The sequence below is a fragment of the Lycorma delicatula genome, chromosome 5, assembly GCF_047948215.1.
Source record: "Lycorma delicatula isolate Av1 chromosome 5, ASM4794821v1, whole genome shotgun sequence".
Classification (NCBI taxonomy): domain Eukaryota; kingdom Metazoa; phylum Arthropoda; class Insecta; order Hemiptera; family Fulgoridae; genus Lycorma; species Lycorma delicatula.
In genome coordinates, this window is record NC_134459.1 from 82681262 (window position 1) to 82698497 (window position 17236).

The 17236-nt window shown below is 29.6% G+C and overlaps 1 protein-coding gene across 3 annotated transcripts in view; it reads left to right on the forward strand.

Annotated features, from left to right (window-relative positions):
• Positions 1 to 17236, forward strand: part of LOC142325139 (uncharacterized) — a 48206-nt gene that overhangs the window by 6202 nt on the left and 24768 nt on the right. For all 3 annotated transcript variants that reach the window (XM_075366518.1, XM_075366517.1, XM_075366516.1), the window contains exons 3-5: positions 5308 to 5400; positions 7797 to 7895; positions 14100 to 14198. In XM_075366518.1, the coding sequence (XP_075222633.1) occupies positions 5308 to 5400; positions 7797 to 7895; positions 14100 to 14198 (291 nt within the window). The remainder of the gene's footprint in view (positions 1 to 5307; positions 5401 to 7796; positions 7896 to 14099; positions 14199 to 17236) is intronic.

The following is a 17236-nucleotide window of genomic DNA, read 5'->3' on the forward strand; positions in this document are numbered from 1 at the left end:
AGTTACGGAAAGTTAGTACCTCAATCGACCGCTGGGCGGCTAAAGCAGCTAAACAGGATTCCTACATGTGAAATGGGATCTCAAGAGCATATAAGAGAGAGAGAGCATCTCACAATCATATCTCATCTTGAGTTTGCTAAGGTAATATATGTATCTAAGCATCTAAAGTGTCGGCCTCTGTGATGCTAGTGGTAGCGTCTCGGCCTTTCATCTGGAGGTCCCGGGTATGAATCCTGGTCAGGATGGCATTTTCAACAAATCATTCATCTCATCCTCTGAAGCAGTACCTAACAGTGGTCTCATAGGTTAACCCCCCAAAAAAAAAAAAAAAATGGCAAAAAGCATCCAAAGTATTTTTATATTTTTGTATATCGCTTTTTATTGTTATATTATATTTTTGTAGATCTCATTTTATTGTAGTAAAACTTCTGTCAGCAATTTTGCATTGTTTGAAGGAGGATTTTTATCATATAGATCATAGGTTTTTTTTTTGTTTAACTTGTGTTGGCTGACACCAACTTCAAAAATAGTTATTTGTTGTAAATAAATTTACTTTAGTGTTAATAAATAAAAACAATTATTTATAATTTTTTAGTACTATTATTTTTTGAAATCTGTTTTTATTCTTATTTTTTAAATTATTTTAGTTCACAGTTTTTATTGGTTATTAAATTTTTTGTTTACTAATTAAAATATATTTTTACTAAGATAAATTTTTAGTGAAGCAGACTGTCTCCTGGGTGTAGATGTTGAAGTGGCTGTGGTAAGGATAAGACTTTTGTTTAAGTGTCCTGCAAACCATCGAATAAAAAACTCCAATTTGCTTAGAAAGACATCTGTACTGATGCCTTCCATGCAGCTGTGAGGTATAGCGTCATCTCGACGATGGTAGTTTATGTGATAAAGTAAATGTTACATGGGACTGTGTGATGGAGCTGAGTGGGAGTAGGAGGTCTGTTCTCTTCTCCCTATTAGACCAGACCAGAGTCCATAGTTGTAATCCAACTAGGTGTTTGAACTATAAAGTTGAGTTCACCTAGGGAGCTACGAATAAATTCCATTATTGCGAACATTTCTTGTGGTATGTTACTACTGATTTGCCTCGAATATTGCAAGACGTTTACTCACAATAGCTCAATTTAAATGTAGAACTATGCGCGGGGTTCATGCTTCCATGAACTCAGTTAGGTAGTTCAGAGGGCAATGAAGTAGGACAGTCAAGATGTTTGACAGAAGCTTACAGTGAAGGCGAAGGCAAAGTCATAATTCACTGATGTAAATGTCTACCAAGGCATTTACATTGTGGCATCCTGATGAGGCCTGGCTTATTACTGTGAGGTGTAAAAAGTTAGAGGGTCAAAAGAGACCTTCGTTAAAGCTCATCAGGGCTAGTAATAGGTGTGGCAGGAGGGGGGCTGGCGACCGGAATCGTCACAAGGACCTGGACTGCACTGAATTGCATCAATAATAATTTCATTAGTAACAGCGTCGTGTTTGACAGATTGTTCATTAGCTGGTATGATTACTAGGTAGTGAATCTGTTTCCTGAAGATTGCGAAAAGTCACACTAATTATTTTAGGAACTTGAAACCTCCAATTTGGAAAACTGTATTTCATATTCTATTGCAGCAGCTGCAGCATTACCATTACACACATCCAGAATGAATACTATATCAATGTATTCCTCGGTTGTAAACTACGACAGTACTTCAATGACAAATCGATCACGTTCAAACTGAAATTCACAGAAAACCTTCCCTAATGATAGAACGTTCACAGTACCTTATATACTTAATGTACTTTACGGAATGACTTAAATACTAATATAATATTGCTCATTGTTCATCAGGTGTTATTATTTTATTGTCAACTTAAAATAACAATTTTTCAAATAATTGATCATATTTCTGTCATTAATAAAAAAATTATTGTATAAGTAATTTTTATTTATTTATTTTTATTTTGCAATTGTATAATTTTGAGTTTTTTTTTAACAGTAAATTTTTTTACAAATCTTTCACACCGCCAAAAAAGAATTTGGTTTTGGTTTTTGTTTATATTGAATAAATACTTTTCTGACAAATGTAGTAACGTAGTGTTGCTAAATAAAATTCAGATTCTTCTAACTTCTTGTTTTATTCAACTTATCTTACACCATTTTGTTAGAATTAGATCATTTACAAGTTTTGTTTAAAAGTTTTATATGTTTACTAGCGAACCTGACAGATGTTGTCCTGACGTGGCATTGTTCTGTAATAAATGCAGAACATATAAATATAAGTAACTTATTTAAGTTAAAATTAGCAGGAATGTGGATGAAATTTCATTAATATGACTATTATCAGTTTGTGATTGTATTATTGTAATGGGTTTATAGATTATTTATGTGTAGTATGGTTAATGTTTATTTTCACTAAATATTGAGATGTCTGATGAAAATTGAATTAAAAAATCAAAATGTTGTAAAATTAATAATAAAAGTGTAATTAATAAATTTTCATCCACATTACTGCTAATTTTCACTTAAGGTCATTCTAAAAATGTACCTCCTACATTTTTTTTTATTCAATAATTTTGAAATTTCATAACCATGTGGTAGCTTAATTAATCAATTAATAAAAAAATTAAAGCACTGTAAAAAAAAGCAATGTAGTTAAAATTTTTATCATTCTTTATTTTAACATCTATTTTACCAAATTTTAGATAATTGTAAATTAACAACAATTTTAGAAAATTTTGTATAAAATTAATCAGCTACAAAAATTATAACTTCAATTTTTTAAATATACTTTAAATTATAATTATTATAAGTAACTTATATTTTAATTTTATAAATGTTACAATTTATTTTACAAACTTACATTTTTATTTTCAAAGAGCCGTTCAATAGTTCATTAGTTGCATAGAATCAAATGAGAACTGACAATTTAAATTTGTAGGTTTAGTTGATTGTTATAGAATGCATGTGTGTACATCATGAAAAATCATGTAAAATATTCTTTTCAATATTGCATCTTACAAATTTGCACAGTGTATATTTTTTAATTACACTTTAAAACGTTATTTCAATAAATAATAATATAATATTCTCATTAAGCGCGCAATTCTAGCAGACTCGGCAATGCTATTTAATGATGTTCATTTAATGATAGATTAAATGAACACAATTGAAAGTTTCATAAAATCTTAAAAAACTGAACATTAAGAACTTCACAAAATTAACCTTTCACTATATAAAAGTCAGAATGTAAATAAATCCAAATGGCAAAACAACAGCACTACCTATCGGATTTAATTCAAACTACTGTCTAAACAGTAGTCTGTTAAAAATACGAATTTTAATGTAATTACAACACTAAGCTATGACGCAAATAACTGATATGGAAAAAAGCAACAAAATAAAAAAATTTCCTAGAATCCGGTCACAGCCACCAACTACCTGACTGATATGCCAAAAATTAAAAAAAAAAAAATGTCTAAAACGCGATCGCAGCGCTGCTTACTGGATCCGATTCTGAACCTTATCCATCCCAAGATCAACAACAACATAAATAAATTTAAAAAAACATTTTCTATCGGATCAAATTGTGAATCTAAACCATTCTCGAATCAACTTAATTACACACATACAAAATTTCATCAAAATCAGTCCACCCATTTAGGAGTTCAGTCACATACACATGGACAGAAGAAATATATATATATATATATATATATATATAAAGATTACCCATTTGACAAAGTTATTGTATGTCAACATAAAAAAACAGGGGATTTTTAACTAAATTTATTGGTTTTCATCCCAGATTTTGCAAAACCTTCTGCAGATACTGTTCTTGGACCTATTTTATTTGATTTTTCGGTTCAAACACTGTAAGAAATTACTAATTGTCTCTTAATTAATGTCCTGAAAATTTCTCTACAATCCCATTTTAATGGGGTAGCTGAAATCTAAGCAAAATTTTTCTCTAATTCTAACTCACAAAAAAAACATTGTAGGACTTTAATTTATATGAACTACCACTAACCAAATTTGATTATTGGAAATTATTATGGTAAATTTAACTTAGATAATTATTGTATTCTGGGGGTTTATATCTCATATAATATTAAATTTTATTAACATAATGGTCAGTGTATTAATGAATTATTTGATTTAAAAAAAAAAAAAAATATATACATTTAAATTATAAGAAGTTCAATATTTATAACAGGCTCATAGACTATCAAAATATCATCAACGTAACGAACCCATAATTGAATTTTGTGTATGTGGGTAATACCATAAAAAATTTTATTTTCGAATACTTGTAAATAAATTTCCGACATAACGGCCAATAATAGAAATCCCCATCTGTAAAGTATTAAAAATTATATTAATGTTTATAATGATGAAAAATATATACCAGCATATAGACCACACAACCGTATCATTAAACATTTGATGTTCCATAATGATAGTAATAATTCTAATGATTTGTGTGGTGTTTATAAAATAACATGCAATGGTTGGAATAAAATTTATATTGGGAAAACTAATAGATCATTTAGGGCAAGATTTATTGAACACTTAGATCTTATAAAAAGAATAAGTTAGGTTTCTGTAATCTTGCTGACCATTTAATAGTTAATAAACTTTCAATCACGGACTTAAATACAAATTTAAAAATAATTGAAATTACAAAAGAATGTGGTAATAGAAATAAAAAATGATGCATTTTAGAAAAGTATTTTATATATATACAAACATAGACAAAAGTTCAACTTGATTAATATGCAGACAGAATTTGATAATGATTTTCTTATCAAAACTGCCATAGTTAGCAGCAAATTTGTGTAAATTAAGACAATTTATATATTAGTACAGAACTGTATGTTTTGCTGGCCACAGGCAATATCTATTTTAATTTAATTTTTTTTTATTTTACTTATTTTTTGACTACATATTTTACAATATGCGACAATTTTTATGTTTTAATTTTAATATGTAATTTAAAAAAGATTTGATTTACTGACAATGAGGGAAACCCTTGAAAGAGTTTTTAATGTAAATTTGTAAAAGCAATAAGATAAGGTAAGAAATATTGTTAAATTCTGTATTGTTGTTGAAAGCTAAGTTTTACTTTTGACTTTTATATAATCGGTACAGCAGAAGATATGGACACTTACAATAAAAAAAATAATTTTTTTAAGTTTTATATATATATATATTTATTATATAAGCACTAATGGTGATGGATGCATTCACTTTATGTATCACGAATTAATAATGGCATATATTATTTTTATTCTCTTGTTGTGTTTTAGAACGAAAACTGTGATGACTTCAGTTTAGAAGAATCTTTGTTATTAGATCCTCCGTCAAGTAACCTTCAAATAAGAATTGTTGATAGGACTCCAGTAAGTTAGTTAATATTAGTACCATTCTGTTACTTGCTTTAGTTTTATATAGATCCTAAAAAGGGAGGAGGTTGTCAGTTGATCCAGTACATTTTTAATTGTTGGGGCATAACATTTTACCACTTGCACCAATTTGGATTATTATTTTTATAAACTATACAGAATGATCTCAAAGTCATCCTAAATCAATAAAATGTTGCTATACCATTAAAAAAAAGTAGTATTAAGCAAAAAACAGTGATATAGGCAGTAAAATGTATTTATAGGTTTTGAAATGCTATTTCGTTGAATATGTTTCTTATTTTATTCAGTGCTTGTACACATTCTCAGTAAACCAGTATATCTTTTATTGACTCTTTCATTTCACTTTTTTTTATACTGATACTCTTTTATAAAAGCCAGTCAATGTGAACATTCTTCAGGCGTTTTATTACTAATATGCTTATGAATCAATGAAAAACGGTGTGATCTTTTCTTTAGTCTGATATGAAAGACGCTTGTAGATTAAATCATTTTGATGTTTCCATTCAGATTGCATTGCTTTTGACAATTTACATTTCATGTTCCTGCATTTTAGACAGTCTCTGCTTATGTACGATATCTGATTCGTGACTTCAAGTCTTTTGCATCCTTTTCCTGTAATCTTTAACTCATTTTAAATGAGCTTGTATATTTGAAGAGAACATTTTATTTTGTTGTATATTTCTACTTCATAATTACACATTTAAAAAAGAATAAAGTTAAAAATCAATGAGAAAAAAATTAAATCAACTGCAAAAAGAAAATGTAATAAAAAATAAATATATTGCACTAGAAAAAAGTTCACTATGCCCGTAATAAAATCTTTGAAATTTATTTTTTAGTCAGCGTCATATTTTTTAATTAACCTGAAGCCATAATAAAATAAACTTTGTAATCCAATTCTTGGGCCACTTGCAATTCATTTAAAATTTACAAATAAATATTTACCAATTTATTTAGTAATTTTTCTATACATGATAAGGAGATTTATCATCTTGAAAAATATATTTAATAACTTAAAAATAAATTGATTATTATATGAATTCACAAATAGATTATCCAAATATTTTGTATAAATTAAAAGAGGGATGAATAAACTGGTAAAGTTAAAAATGATAATAATTAACAAGATAAGTTATCATTGGTGTATCAACTTAGTTGTAATTAATGTGAAAAATTGCATAATGTTGAGTATTAAGAATACCTTTTTACTTCCTTGTACAAAGTAAAAAGGAAGCATTGCGATTGTGAAAAATTTTTGGTTTTCAGATTTCAACGGAAATATCCGTTTTGACCATTCCTGAATTAGTTTTGACTAGTTTCGTTGTGACATCTGTATGTTTGTTTGTACGTATGTATCTTGCATAACTCAAAAACGATTTGCCGTAGGATGTTGAAATTTTGGATTTAGTACTACTGTAACAATTAGTTGTGCACCTCCCCTTTTGATTGTAATTGACTGAACTAAAATGTTCAAAAAAGCCCAAAATCCCCCAAAATTTGGATTTTGGATGTTTTCTTAATGGCACCTATAAGCCCTCATTGAGAGCTTTTCAATGATCTATCATTAGTGGTAGTTATTTTCACTGGTTCCAGAGTTAGCAATATAAATTTTTAATTAATGAAATATTTTAATCTTACAAGGGGAAAGCACATTGGCTTGAATTCAACTTCATTTCCTCTTTTTTTTTAACCTATTTCTTAATTTAAATGTATTGATTTATTAATAATTATTAACCTGTGATTGTAAAAGAAAATTTATAATTAATAATTCAACAATAGCAATTAAAAATAATATGAAAAAACATTAGAAGTTATTAATGAAATAAAATTTTATGTACTTTTAAAAATGTGTATATGTAATTTAATGGGCGTTCAAGGAAGTCATGTGGTGTCAACTTCAGATTTTTTATTTTTTAAATTTGTTTTGTTAAGATATAATATTAATTTGAAAAAAAATTAACATTCAGATGAAAAGGAATGAATAAAGTATTACAAATGATTGGTGTGTGTACATGTTCATAATGAAAATGTATTCTTGAAAAACAGATTAAGTTAGAAAAAAAGGTGCCTTAACTCATTTTGTTTGCTGTTTAAGGTGAAAATTCATTTTGTTTAATACACCCACATTTGTGTGTGTGTGTGTGTGTGTGTGTGTGTGTGTGTGTGTGTGTATGTGTGTGTATGTGTGTGTATGTGTTTGTGTGTGTGTTTTTGCACATACACATGCATAGTGTGTGTATGTATATGCACATACTTGTGTGTGTGTGTGTGTATGTGTACATTCATGCATTAATGGTTATGCATGCATTAAGTTTATTGATACTTGAACTGATAGTTGCATGTATTATTTTTATTCTTTTGTTTTGTTTTAGACTAACAATTGTGATGACTTGAGTGTAGAAGTGAAAGACTCTTTGCTATTAGATCCTCCATCAAGTAACCTTCAAATAAGAATTGTTGATAGGACTCCAGTAAGTTAGTTAATATTATTATCATTCTGATACTTACTTTAGTTATTTAGATGTAATTCATTTTCTCTTTTTAGTAGGCCTTTAAAAAGGGAGGTAGTTCTCAATTTGAATAGTATATTTTTGTTTGAACAGTATATACTGTGTACAGTCTACAGAAAACCTACATGTAATAATATAACAATTTATAAAAAATCAGATCGCCCTTGGTTTCTTAAAATTAAGTCTTTTAAAATATATTTAACACAGCAGTCAAATACACAGTTAACAAAAAGATTTTTTTCACTATACCCTTAATACATTCTTTGAAACTTTTTTTTGAAATATGTGCCAAACTGAAGCCTTAATGAAATTAATTTTTTCATCCATGTGCTTTGCAATCTAATTAATTTAAAATTTGGTACTAACTTAAACAAATAAATTTAAAAGATTATATTGAGGAATTAGTGGAAAATTTATTTTTTCCTTTACAGTGCAGTATATTACAAACTTTTTTCTTTTTGGTATGGGTTCATTTTGTACAAAAAATTGTTAGCTATGAGTATAATTATTTTGTTTATGAATTTTTTGTTAAAATATGAGAGTCTCATTTAAAATACTTGATCAAATTAAATGTTCTTTGTTATACTAGTTATAGTATGAATTGTTAATCTAGCAACTTTCTTGTTATTCATGCTTCTAGATTTATAGGAACTTATAGCATGACAGAAACTATTGTGCAACAATAATACACATTAAGCACTTAAAAAAAATAGTATTGTTTATTATTCTTCATTGGGTTTTCATTTATTATGACCATCTTTCATAAGGCTTCTTTATCAGGCACTCCTTTATCACTTCCTACTTATGTTGTACTGATAAGTTCAAACAGCAGCATCTGAATCAGTACAGTTTTTTAATTGTTTTTGAATGTGTAGGGATTTTTAAATATAAATTATTGTTTTTTCAGATATTAGGTTTCCATTTGTTTTATGTGTTTCTAAAGATGATTGGTTGAGCATCCCATTAATGTATTTAAATACCTTGAGTAATATGAGTTGTTATTTTCTAAAGCAATTAATATAAAAAAATAAAGGTAGAGCCAGCTGGTGTTTGGCTATATTTGCTCCAAAGAATACTTTTAAATTTGAATTGTTGGATTAAAATCTCCTCTATGAATTATGAGACCTTGCCGTTGGTGAGGGGGCTTGAGTGCTCAGGGATACAGAGTAGCTGGACCGAAGGTGCAACCATATCGGAGAGGTATCTGTTGAGAGCCAGACTAAGGAATGATTCCTGAAAGAGGGCAGCAGCTCTTTCAGTAGTTGTTAGGGGCGTGAGTCAGGACGACTTAAACGGCCGTATCAACATCACTCAGTCCTCTGAGTACTGCGCAGCTGAAAGCAATGGAAAACTACAGCTGTTTTTTTTTTCCAAGAAAATGTGGCTCTGCATTTTCAAAAGCAATAATGGAGGCGCCTTCCTTGGTAAAATATTCCGGAGGTAAAATAGTCCCCCGTTCGGATCTCCAGGTGGGGACTACTAAGGAAGGGGTCACCAGAAAAGTAAAAAATAACATTCTACGAGTCGGAGCGTGGAATGTTAGAAGCTTAAAAAAGGTTGGTAGGCTAGAGAATTTAAAAAGGGAAATGGATAGGGTAAACGTGGATATAGTAGGAATTAGTGAGGTTCGGTGGGAAGAGGAAGGCAACTTTTGGTCGGGTGACTTTAGAGTAATTAACTCAGCGTCAAATAATGGGCAGGCAGGAGTAGGTTTCGTGATGAACAAGAAAATAGGGAGGAGAGTGGAGTATTTCAAGACGCATAGCGATAGAGTCATTGTAATAAGGATAAATTCAAAACCTAAACCGACAACGATTGTTAACGTCTATATGCCTACAAGCGCCCATGATGATGATGAGGTAGAATGTGTATACGAAGAGATTGATGAAGCAATTAAACACGTAAAAGGAGATGAAAATTTAATAATAGTTGGAGATTGGAATGCAAGCATTGGAAAAGGCAAGGAAGGAAATATAGTGGGTGAATACGGGCTGGGCAAAAGGAATGAAAGAGGGGACCGACTTATAGAGTTTTGCACAAAGTATAATTTAGTAATTGCCAACACCCAATTTAAAAATCATAATAGAAGAATATACACTTGGAAAAAGCCAGGCGATACTGGAAGGTATCAGATAGATTATATCATGGTTAAGCAAAGATTTAGAAATCAACTCGTTGACTGCAAAACTTACCCTGGAGCAGACATTGATAGCGACCATAATTTGGTGATAATGAAATGTAGATTGGGGTTTAAAAACCTGAAGAAAAGGTGTCAGATTAATCGGTGGAATTTAGAGAAGCTTGAGGAAGAGGAGGTAAAGAAGATTTTTGAGGAGGACATCGCAAGAGGTCTGAGTAAAAAAGATAAGGTAGAAAATGTAGAAGAAGAATGGGAGAATGTTAAAAAGGAAATTCTTAAATCTGCAGAAGCAAAATTAGGCGGAATAAAGAGAACTGGTAGAAAACCTTGGATTTCAGACGATATATTGCAGCTGATGGATGAAGGTAGAAAATATAAGAATGCTAGTGATGAAGAAAGTAAAAGGAACTATCGGCAATTAAGAAATGCTATAAACAGGAAGTGCAAACTGGCGAAAGAAGAGTGGATTAAAGAAAAGTGTTCAGAAGTGGAAAGAGAAATGAACATTGGTAAAATAGACGGAGCATACAGGAAAGTTAAGGAAAATTTTGGGGTACATAAATTAAAATCTAATAATGTGTTAAACAAAGATGGTACACCTATATATAATACGAAAGGTAAAGTCGATAGATGGGTGGAATATATTGAAGAGTTATACGGAGGAAATGAATTAGAAAATGGTTTTATAGAGGAAGTTGAGGAGGATGAAATGGGAGAAACAATACTGAGATCTGAATTTAAGAGAGCATTAAAAGATTTAAATGGCAGAAAGGCTCCTGGAATAGACGGAATACCTGTAGAATTACTGCGCAGTGCAGGTGAGGAGGCGATTGATAGATTATACAAACTGGTGTGTAATATTTATGAAAAAGGGGAATTTCCGTCAGACTTCAAAAAAAGTGTTATAGTAATGATACCAAAGAAATCAGGGGCAGATAAATGTGAAGAATACAGAACAATTAGTTTAACTAGTCATGCATCAAAAATCTTAACTAGAATTCTATACAGAAGAATTGAGAGGAGAGTGGAGGAAGTGTTAGGAGAAGACCAATTTGGTTTCAGGAAAAGTATAGGGACAAGGGAAGCAATTTTAGGCCTCAGATTAATAGTAGAAGGAAGATTAAAGAAAAACAAACCAACATACTTGGCGTTTATAGACCTAGAAAAGGCATTCGATAACGTAGACTGGAATAAAATGTTCAGCATTTAAAAAAAATTTGGGTTCAAATACAGAGATAGAAGAACAATTGCTAACATGTACAGGAACCAAACAGCAACAGTAGCAATTGAAGAACATAAGAAAGAAGCCATAATAAGAAAGGGAGTCCGACAAGGATGTTCTCTATCTCCGTTACTTTTTAATCTTTACATGGAACTAGCAGTTAATGATGTTAAAGAACAATTTAGATTCGGAGTAACAGTACAAGGTGAAAAGATAAAGATGCTACGATTTGCTGATGATATAGTAATTCTAGCCGAGAATAAAAAGGATTTAGAAGAAACAATGAACGGCATAGATGAAGTCCTACGCAAGAACTATCGCATGAAAATAAACAAGAACAAAACAAAAGTAATGAAATGTAGTAGAAATAACAAAGATGGACCACTGAATGTGAAAATAGGAGGAGAAAAGATTATGGAGGTAGAAGAATTTTGTTATTTGGGAAGTAGAATTACTAAAGATGGACGAAGCAGGAGCGATATAAAATGCCGAATAGCACAAGCTAAACGAGCCTTCAGTAAGAAATATAAGTTGTTTACATCAAAAATTAATTTAAATGTCAGGAAAAGATTTTTGAAAGTGTATGTTTGGAGTGTCGCTTTATATGGAAGTGAAACTTGGACAATCGGAGTATCTGAGAAGAAAAGGTTAGAAGCTTTTGAAATGTGGTGCTATAGGAGAATGTTAAAAATCAGATGGGTGGATAAAGTGACAAATGAGGAGGTATTGCGGCAAATAGATGAAGAAAGAAGCATTTGGAAAAATATAGTTAAAAGCAGAGACAGACTTATAGGCCACATATTAAGGCATCCTGGAATAGTCGCTTTAATTTTGGAAGGACAGGTAGAAGGGAAAAATTGTGTAGGCAGGCCACGTTTGGAATATGTAAAACAAATTGTTAGGGATGTAGGATGTAGAGGGTATACTGAAATGAAACGACTAGCACTAGATAGGGAATCTTGGAGAGCTGCATCAAACCAGTCAAATGACTGAAGACAAAAAAAAAAAAAAGGATTAAAATTTTAATTGACTCATAACCAAGGTATGCTTCTTCATTATTTATTTTATTTATGATTGTACTTTTCTGTTTTCAATGTACATTTTATTTTGATTCTATATGGACAATTTTTTACTTCTTAGAATAGCTACTACATTGGTTTGACATTTTTTTAATTTGGTAGGGGTTAGGGGTTTTTAACTTATAAGATAAAATTTTCAAGCGACTCAGTGGGGGATAATTTTTTAAAATATATTGTATATTTCCTATTTTTATTATTGTTTGTCTAGTTATTGATCAAATGGGAAAATTTCTTTGTAAAATCATTGGGTCAAAGTAATCTTATTTTGTTAGTTGGCCTTACTGTTAGCGATTCTCCTGCTCAGTTTATTCACTTAAGTCCTTGGTTTTGTTGTTATTAATTTAATATAAAATAATTTTACTTGTTAATTGACCCCATTTTAGTACCCCTTAATGAATAGTACTTTCAGTAATTCTGATGATCAAAAATTTCTTTTAGTTATTTTTTAAATATTATTGTACAAACATTTCAACTCAAATTAAACCTAGATTAAGACTATCAAATAATGTCATATTTATAAATGGGATTTGATGTAAACAAGTTTGTGTAAATATACTATGTTGCTTTCTGAAAGAATTAAGTTTGTATTTAATGTTTGCAATATTAAGTTAATTAAAAAAAAAAAAATTATTATTGTAATAAAAGAACGTGTGGTAAATTAAATTCATTTAACAAAATTGTATTATCTAACAGCAGAAAGCTTTAATCAGTATAAAAATCCACAATATGATAATAAAGGTGTTCTGGTTAAATATAAAGTTAAAAACGAATTAGCATGTTGAATGGTGTGGATGCTTATTGGCATGCATTCTGTTGAATTCTCCTGAGTGACTGTTTATGTTAATTGGCATCAAGTCTTTAAATTATTTTAACAGGTTTTAATAAGACTCAGCCAGTTCACTGCTGTTTTTTATCTATGCATTCACTCATCGGTTTTTCAACAGAGTGATGAAATTCGTACTTTGCTGCTAGAAAAACTTAGTTAGTTTTTGATGATATTTTTCACTATTGTTTTAAAATATTGCTTAATGATTTTATAAAAAAATTAATTTTAATAGTTTGTAAAACCTGGACTCCATTTTTAACATAAAACGATAAGAATGACATCATTTCAAATATCTGTTATCAAAAATATGTGTGACCTCAGTTCATAAAAAGAAAAATATTTAATCTTTTAGTTAATTTATTTGTCCCGTTGAAAGTAGGTCCTTTCTGATGTAACACATTTACTCCAGATATGTTTTCATTGTTGGAAAGCATTTTTCAAAGTTGTTTTTAGTGAGCACCAGTTGAAATAAAATTTTATGTATTTTTAAAAATGTATATATGTAATTTAATAGGCATACAAGGAAGTCATTTGGACTCCACATCAGATTTTTTATTTTTTAAATTTGTCTTATTAAGATGTAATATTAAATTGAAAAAAAAATGAACATTCAGATGATGAAAAGGAATGAAATGAAGTGCTTGACAAATGATTGGTATGTTTGTACATGTTCATAATGAAAATGTATTGTTGAAAAACAGATTAAATTAGAAAAGAAGGTGCCAGCCATAACATGCATGCACATATGTGTGTGTGTGTGCATGTACATGTGCATGCGTGGGTGTATGTGTGTGTTCATGTACATTCCTGCACTAATGATTATGTGTGTATTTAGTTTATTAATTAATATTTGAACTGATAGTAGCATGTATTATTGTTATTCTTCTGTTTGTTTTAGACCCAAAATTGTGATAACTTGAGTCTAGAAGCGAAAGACTCTTTGCTATTAGATCCTCCGTCTGGTAACCTTCAAATAAGAGTTGATGATAGGACTCCAGTAAGTTTGTTAATATTATTATCATTCTGATATTTACTTTAGTTATTTAGATATAATTCATTCTTTGTTTTTATCAAAGTTACATTTATTAGGTAAAATAGTTCATTAATTTAATATTTGTTTGCTTAATTAATTTTTAATATTATTCAAGGGAGAAAAGTGTTAGATTGTGTTTTAATTTGTTTTTACTAATGTAATTTGTTTCTTATCAATGGGGGATAATTTTTTTTAAATATCCTATATTTTTCCTACTTTTACTACTGTTTGTCTAGTTATTCATCAATTGGGAACCTTTTTTGTAAAATCACAGGATTAAAACAATCTTATTTTGTTAGCTGGCCTCACTGTTAGCGATTCTCCTGCTCAGTTTATTCACTTTTGTCTACTTGGTTTTGTTATTGATTTAATATAACATAATTTTCTTATTAATTGACCCCATTTTAGATATGGTAATGAATAATACTGATAATACTGTCAGTAATTCTGACGGCAAACTCATTTAAGTTAGTTTTTAAATATTATTGTATAAACATTCCAACTCAAATTAAACCTAGATTTAAGATAAGTATTTATAATAATTTTAGCTAAAGTAATCGATAAAATACTCAGATCTAAAATCAATTTACCAAATAAGTATAATATAAAAAATGAGTATGATTTGGTTCACAAATTAAATAATTTATCAATAGATGAAAATACTAAAATGATAAGTTATGACATAACCAGCATGTACCCTAATATCCCTACAGATCAAATTATTTGTATAATAAAAAAAAAACAACTGAACATTAATAATGAGAACCCAAAATTTACCTATAGTATTATAATCATCATAAGGAATATGTCAAAATTATTTCGAATTTAATAATGTATTTTACACACAAGATAATAATTTACAGATGGGGATTTACATTATCGGGTGTTATGTCGAAAGTTTATTTACAAGAATTTGAAAATAAAATTTTTTATGATATTACCCAAATACACAAAATTCAATTATGGGTTCGTTATATTGATATTTTGATAGTCTATGAGCCTGCTATAAATATTGAACATCTTATAATTTTAAAAACTTATTTCATATCATAATAATTTGCAGTTTACATTTGAAACAGATAAATACAGAAAAATTAGTGTTTAGATGTTAACATAGATATTAATAAAAGTAATAAAATTATAACGTCTGTATACAGGAAACCAGCAGCAAGTAAAATTACTATTAACAGAAGATTGAATCATCCTTGAGCACACAAAATTAATATATTTACAAACATGGTGAATAGAGCAGTACATTATACACAGAATAATAAAGAAAAATTAGATGCAGAAATAGGTATTGTAAAATGTATTCCAGTAAAAAATGGATGTAGCACCTCATTAATTGATAATATTTATAAAAACAAAAACTGAAATCCAGAAATGCAACAGCGTAGATACCTGTAAATAATAAACATGGGGATGACACCATGTATAAAAAATATTCCTATACTAATAATATTATTGAAAATTTGATTAATGTTTTTAATGAAAAATATAAGCAAGCATATACATCATACTACCATATAATAAAATATTTGAAATTCCATAAAAATAGTAATTATCCTAGTGATTTGTGTGGTGTCTATAAAATAACATGCAATGATTGTAATAAAATTTTTATTGGGAAAACTAATAGATCGTTTAGGGCAAGATGTATAGAACACTTTAGATATTGTAAAAAGAATAAGTTAGGTTTCTGTAATCTTGCTGACAATTTATAGTTAATAAACTTTCAATCACTGACTTGAATACAAATTTAAAAATAATTGAAATTACAAAAGAATGTGATAATAGCAATAACAAATTTAACAATTTAGAAAAGTATTGTGTGTACAAGGGACATTCATTAATTAGAGACAGATTGATGTAGAAAAAAAACTGTGTATTTGAACAAAATTAGACTTTTAGTACTTCTCAACAGAATCCCCACCAATATTAATACACTTGTCCAATGATGAACTAGTTTTTTTATACCTGATGAAAAAAAGTCTTTGTCTTGTTGTTTGAGCCACTTTCTCACACATTTTTTGACCTCGTTGCTGAACCTTTTTCCATGTAATGTCTCCTTGAGTGGACCAAACAAATGAAAATCTGAGGGAGCAAAATTTAGACTGTAGGGAGGATGTGGTAATATCTCTCAAAATATTTTTCCAATGGTTTCTTGGTCAGCTGGGCTGTGTGAGGGTGAGCATTGTCGTGTAGCAATATCATGCCTTTTCTTTGAGATCTGCGACGTTTTTCTCTCATTGCTGGCTTTACTTCTTCATCACCGTGTCTGAGTAGTAGATACTGTTTATTGTACACTGATTTTCCATATAATCACAAAAGATGACACCTTGGGCATCCCAAAAGATGGTCAACATGACTTTTCCTGCTGATGCTTGCATTCTAAATTTCTTTCGGACAGGTGAGGTGGTGTGTATCCATTCCATGCTTTGTCTTTCGGACTCTGATTCAAAACGGTGAAGCCAAGTTTCATTACACGTTAAAATCTTGTTTAGAAAAGGGTCACCTACCCTTTCATAGTGTTCTTTCAAGTCTTTACACACTTATATTGTTGTGTTAACTCTTTTGGGACCCACCTTGCACTTGTTTTGCTGTATTTGAGCTTGTTACTGATAATGTTATGAACTATGCCAATCTTACTTACTGTGTGTGTCTTTCCTATATGTTGGCCTAACTGTAATTGGTCGGTCTTCACGAATGTTGTAAGTACGAGTTTCAAGCAAAGGAGTTCACACTTCAACTGGCCAGCCAGGACGTTGTTGTCAGTAAATGAGGTTCAACCTCATTTTACACACTTATAAAAATTTCCATGGTTCATATAAACTTCACCATACTGTAAAATCATTTGAGAAAAGATTTTAGCTGGTTTTACAACTTCAGAAAGCAAAAACGTATCACTGAACGTTGTTCAACTAACGTGGAAACTTCAAGTGAAACATGCCATCGTTAAATATAATATTGAGGTTAAACAAAAAAATTTTTATCTGTCAGCT